Consider the following 6,015-nt stretch of genomic DNA (forward strand, 5'->3'; position numbering starts at 1 on the left):
GATATTAGAACACATTACAACTTTGAAAAACATAAAGAAACATACAATTAAAAGAAAATGCAATCATCAGGAAGGTGGTCCGGGTTCATGTAAAATATGTGTGCCGACCCCCCGTCGGCTAGCACCACAAGTATATTTCTGTGGGAAACACTGTGTACTCGTAAGAAATGTGTTGAAGCCAGTAAAAGCACAACCGTCAACAAGCAAAAGAGCAGCCCTCTAACATTACAAGAGGACAATGTTCCTCATTAAGTGTGCACGCCGCCCAATGCGACTGAACTGAACCTGCGCGCCAGTTGTCAGTAAGCTGCTGCTCCCTCACTCACTCATTCATTCTGCCCAACACACGAGAGAGTAGTGCTATTTTGGCCTTGGGACCGCCAAGGTTCTTGTGTAGCATTTGATTACGTACCGAGCGGAAGAACTGCACGCTAACAGTGTCTTAAACACTGGTGAGCTGCATCTGCGTTGAGCTGGGAGGCATTTAGTAAGTAAAGAGCGTGCCCCCTTCTTTCATGATGCTTTCTGTTCTTTGCTGCGGTTACAGAGACTACCCCCAGGGCCCCTGGTTCAGTAAGAAGTACGGGATGCTTTCCAGAATGTTTTTGTAACCTCAAGTATGAACATGAATGATCTACCGTGGGACGTTGACTGTCAAAAGCAGGAAGCTGCAAACGTTTGTACCTGCATTATTATTGCACCTGCCAGGCTGTGACGGAGAGACAGTGTGGAAGGGGATTGTGGGGAAAAGTGCAGCTCAACATTCCAATCCGTCTCTACTACTATTATCTGTTCCTGTGTCACACCCTGCAGCATTACAAATGCAACTTGTTGGACTGATGTTCCCTATTAAAACCAGCTACTGTGGCTAACTCACTTGTGTGCGTTTCTCAGGGTGGTCAGTGGCTCTCGCGATGCCACGCTGCGCGTTTGGGACATCGAGTCGGGCCAGTGTTTACACGTCCTCATGGGCCACGTGGCCGCGGTGCGCTGCGTCCAGTACGACGGGAGGCGGGTGGTCAGCGGGGCCTACGACTTCATGGTCAAGGTGTGGGACCCCGAGACGGAGACATGCCTCCACACGCTGCAAGGCCACACCAACAGAGTCTACTCCTTACAGGTCAGTCACCCAGCAAACATCCAGTTCATCTGCTTTCAAAGGACGGAGATCTCGTCCACATCAAAATAAAAATAAAATCACGTGACAAAAAAAAACAAAAAACCTTGTTCAAATTAAACGTCGAAGTGAAACACTGTTTCCAATGGTTTTGAATAATCTTCTCGAAAATATACAAGAGCAATTTTTTTATTTTATTTTTTTATGTGTCGCCATGTCCCCACAAATCTGTGCTCGGTGATGAAGTAAACCCAAGGCTATTTTTGAGGATTTACTTCTTGTACCTTGAAATGCCACTGCCTGAGCTTAGGTGGTTGCCTTGCCAACCTGGCTGGCAAAGAGCCACAAGCAGATCAATCAATATTGATTGCACAAAAGCCTTTCCTTTCCATTTTTTTCAGAGGGCCATGTCATTTAATATTGCATAAATACACCCGATGGCTCCAGTCTTTCTACAAAACAAACAACATGGTGTGAGGGGGTGGATTCTTCTGTGTCCTCCAAAATGACCCCCTTACCCAGCATGATGACGCTGCGCTTTAGCTCGTTCTATCAGCCGCAGCAAAGTGACTTGAGTGTTTACGGCTCAGACAGATCTGTTCTGCACAGTATTGCATCGCAGGACACTTTAAGTATTGATGTTCCAGTGTTTGGACAATGGCATTTAATCGCAGCGGCGCAAATCAATAAGTCTTTACTTTCACTGAATTCAATTGAAAGCCTATGAATAACAGCTATATCATAATGGATTTAAATGACACCTTTCTGTTACCTACCTGCTGTTTGAATCTCAGTTATGCGCAGATTCTTCATTTTTATTTAGTGGCCATCAGTCTCCATCTAAACAGCAAGTGAACTCATTGGACACCATCCAGTCGGAAACTCTGTATATTGAACAGGTCATCTGGGTGTTTCTCCTTAGTTTGATGGGATCCATGTGGTGAGCGGCTCACTAGACACGTCGATAAGGGTGTGGGACGTGGAGACGGGAAACTGCATCCACACGCTGACGGGCCACCAGTCCCTCACCAGCGGCATGGAGCTCAAGGACAACATCCTGGTCTCCGGCAACGCCGACTCCACTGTCAAGATCTGGGACATCAAGACGGGCCAGTGCCTGCAGACCCTGCAAGGTGAGCCCGCCGGAGCAGAACCTCCAGCGACACTGGTTGTAACTGAGCTACATCTTTAATCTATAGTATCTAAAATGAAGTCATTATTGCGCGGCACCAATGTATGCATAATGTCCCTGAAGTTGCCCGAGCCCTATCTGGAAATGCTTTGAAATCACAGGCATGGCACTTTAATGTTGCTTCAAGCTAATGATCTGCTTGGCTGTGCATGGTAAAATGGAGTCATCACACTGTGCCTGCCATTCCAGATAGCGTCTTATTTCCTTTGGCTCACTTTAATAGTCGTCGTCGCCCCCCCGCCGCCGCCGCCCATTAGCGAGACTAGCGCCCCTATAGAAGGCTTTAATTCCTCGCTGGATAGCTGCAGCTACCGAGCCCTCATCCCAAAACACTCCCATTAGGAACTTCCAACCCTTTATGGCAATTCTTCAATCGCAACACATGCCCCGCAGAACAAAGAGATTCCCTAGTGAGAGCGTACAGACACAGAGAGCGAGCGGAGGGGAGGAGGGGGGTCTATGCAAGGGGAGGGATCAAGCAGGGGGGGCGGCAAGGGCGGAGGGCTGGATGTGTGAAGAGGAGTGGATGGGGTTATGCAAAGCGAGGGGGTGAGAGTTGAGATATTTTGTAGGTCACATAATTAGGTCAGTGGGCAATTTGTGTTCCTTATTAGTGTTTGGATGACACAAGCCTTGCCTCTCACTGGGGAAGAGATGGTGAAGGAGGGGGGCCGCTGTGTGGAGGAGCAAGGTGGAGATGTTGGGGGCTGGTAGAGCCCTGTGCCATTGTTTGTGTCGTACGTTTGTGAGAGTGTGAGGCTTTTGAAGTAACCAGAGGCAAAAGGGATTTCAGGCACAGAAATCTAGATTAAAGAACAACGGCATCGTGTTTCTCTGGAAATGTAAAGGGGAGGAAAAAAAATTCAAGGTCTAAATAAAAATGTATTTTTTTTACCGCAACCTCAGTGGGAACTGTTTAGTTGCCAACACTTGAAGTGTTGCTTGATTGTGTGTTTCCCCCCCCTAATTGATTTCATTTAGATATTAGTTTCCAGCCGACAGGGAAATCTCTGCTTGCACTCAGTCAGAGTGGGCGCCTCGGCGTAGGCAGCAAAACAACCTCAGCTGCGCACGTACGCATGCACACACACGCACACGCACACACACACACACACGCACACACACACACACACACACACACACACACACACACACACACACACACACACACACACACACACACACACACACACACACACACACACACACACACACACACACCTCTGCAGTACCTGCCCTCAGCCTTAGCCCGTCTCTGCTGTCCGTGCCGGACTCATTTAGGGAATCCTTATGAACAGCTCCGTCGTCCCCGTCGCTTACCTCCATCCACCTTCTTTTCTCCTGTTCATTACTCGTATTCTTCCCCTGCCCAACTCACCCTCTGTCCGCCGCTGTCGTCTGGCTCCGCAGGTCCCCACAAGCACCAGAGCGCCGTTACGTGCCTGCAGTTCAACAAGAACTTTGTCATCACCAGCTCGGACGACGGCACGGTGAAGCTGTGGGACCTAAAGACGGGCGAGTTCATCCGCAACCTGGTGACGCTGGAGAGCGGCGGCAGCGGCGGCGTGGTGTGGCGCATCCGGGCCTCCAACACCAAGCTGGTGTGCGCCGTGGGCAGCCGCAACGGCACCGAGGAGACCAAGCTGCTGGTGCTGGACTTTGACGTGGACATGAAGTGAGATGGGGCGGGAGACGGGGGACAACAGAGTGAATCCGCCACGAGGCGACGTGGAGTAGAGGCGGGAGGAGCGGGGGAGGGGGAGGCGAGGTGCCTAAAAAAATGAATAAAAAAGAAAATACAAAAAAACAAAAAACAAAAAAAAAAAAAAAAGAGGATCAAGGGCCACGACCACACAACTCTCCATCCAAACACTCCCGGGAGCCCCTCCTCCCTCCCCCCCCCGCATCCCCCCCGGCCCCTCCCGCCTGCATGAGGAGGGGTCGGCGAGAGATCCGAGCGCCAGCTGGGACGAAGACGACGAGCGGCGGGAGAGGAGGCCTGTCCCTCCCGAGTCACTCCTTCACACGGGGACGGACGCTGAGATGTATAAAGATATATTATTTTTTATCGCCCGCCCCCACCGCGTACTCGCACGCCGGAGCGGCCAAAACGCTCACACGTCAAAACTGCTGCGTGTGGTTCAAAAAAAAAAAAAAAAAAAAAAAAACAATAACAACGCGGGAAACGGCAGAGGGAGGGGGGCGGGACCATTCTCGTAGCAGGAATGTCCGGCGGAGAGGTTTTTAAAATTTGAAGTTCTACACAGCCTGCACAAAGCTGCTCGACGTTAGAGGAGCGGGCGGTGGGGGAGGTAGGGGGGGAGGGAGGGGTGCGCAATTGGCTCCCGTGTTGCGGGAGGCTTCTGCCTGTAATTGGGCACTTATCTTGTCACTCCGTTTTCGTTCCTGTTTTTTAGCACACTTTTCTTTTGTTTTGGGTTTTTTGTTTTTGTTTTTTTGTTTTTTTGATTCTTCACAATATCTCACACACACACACACACACAACTGTGAATTTAAATTCTGTTGCAGCTTTAAGTTTATCATAATAAACGGGCTCCAGTCTTTTTTTTCTTTTTTTTTTAATTTTCTACTCACTGTTGTCAACAGCAACAAATCCCAGTATTAGAACCTGCTCCGCTTAGGTTTGTTATCTTACCACACATTTTTTTTATTTGTATTATTATTATTATTATTTTTTTTTTTTTCTCATCGGTCTAGTTGTGTGTTTGTTATTTTGTTCTGTTTTCTCTCTATGGTTGGTTTTCTTTTTGGAGCACAGCCTCCCCATCAACAGAAATGCTGTCCAGGATTTTTCAGAGTCTGGTTGAGGAGGATCCTCAAAGTCGCTGCTGTGATGAGAGGAAGTAATAGTTCTTTGCTCTAAGCATTGCAGAATATTGCCTCACCCCCTCCCTCCCGTCCTCCCTCCCTCCCCTCCCGTCCTCCCTCCCTCCCCACCTCCACCAGTACTGTTTTTACCAGTGGCCAAACTGTATTTATGCTGCTAGATGAACGGAAAATAAGAGATGGAACTTTAACTTGCTGTGACGTTTTAGTCCCAGGCGAAATTCCAAATTGAACTCTATTAGTTTGGACTTTTTAAAAGACATGCAGAAAAAGAAAAAAAAAAAAAAAAAAGACAACAGATAACATTCAGTGTTGTTGTTGTTTTTTTTTTTTCCTTTGTTTTTTGTTTTTGTTTTTTTGGTTTGTTTGTTTATTTTTGCCACTGAAACTTGAGCCAAACGTGCCTCTACGAGGCTGAGATGGAGGAAGTGTGTCCATCAGAGCGTTTGCCCGCGGAGAGGAAACCAGGGAGCGTGTGCGCGTTGGGCGTGTTGTTATTATTGGGCAAATTGTGAACACATTCCTTGTGACAAAGCTTCGGGGAAATGTATAAACGTTGTGTTGACAGATGAAAAGGAAAAGAACTGGCAAACATTGGTCTCAACGGGTGAATGAAAGAAATGTCCATTTCCACCCGCGATTGTTGTTCCGTTCAGAAGTGGCCATGGCAAGCGTACGGCGACCGGAGTGCTGCGAGTCTGGACGCGGTCAGAGTCGCGGGGGGGGGCAGCTGCTCATCTCGAATGGGGAGCAAATCTATCCACACCAGGCAACAAAGTGAACACAAATTGTAGCCAAACAAGCCGTCTCAATCTCAAAGAGTCACAACGCAAGCTGAACTGTGAAAGTGGTATAACAC

At 48.5% G+C, this 6,015-nt stretch overlaps 1 protein-coding gene across 2 annotated transcripts in view; it reads left to right on the forward strand.

The window, feature by feature from the left end:
* fbxw7 (F-box and WD repeat domain containing 7) overlaps nt 1-4,590 on the forward strand; it is a gene marked incomplete at its 5' end in the record, with an annotated part of 68,471 nt that extends 63,881 nt beyond the window's left edge. For both annotated transcript variants that reach the window (XM_079998487.1, XM_079998488.1), the window contains 3 exons: nt 895-1,120; nt 2,040-2,250; nt 3,720-4,590. In XM_079998487.1, coding sequence (XP_079854613.1) covers nt 895-1,120; nt 2,040-2,250; nt 3,720-3,988 — 706 coding nt within the window. In that variant the 3' untranslated portion in view covers nt 3,989-4,590. The remainder of the gene's footprint in view (nt 1-894; nt 1,121-2,039; nt 2,251-3,719) is intronic.
* Nucleotides 4,591-6,015: the final 1,425 nt, after the last annotated feature.

The sequence above is a fragment of the Zeus faber genome, assembly GCF_960531495.2.
Source record: "Zeus faber genome assembly, chromosome: 4".
NCBI classification, from domain to species: Eukaryota; Metazoa; Chordata; class Actinopteri; order Zeiformes; family Zeidae; genus Zeus; species Zeus faber.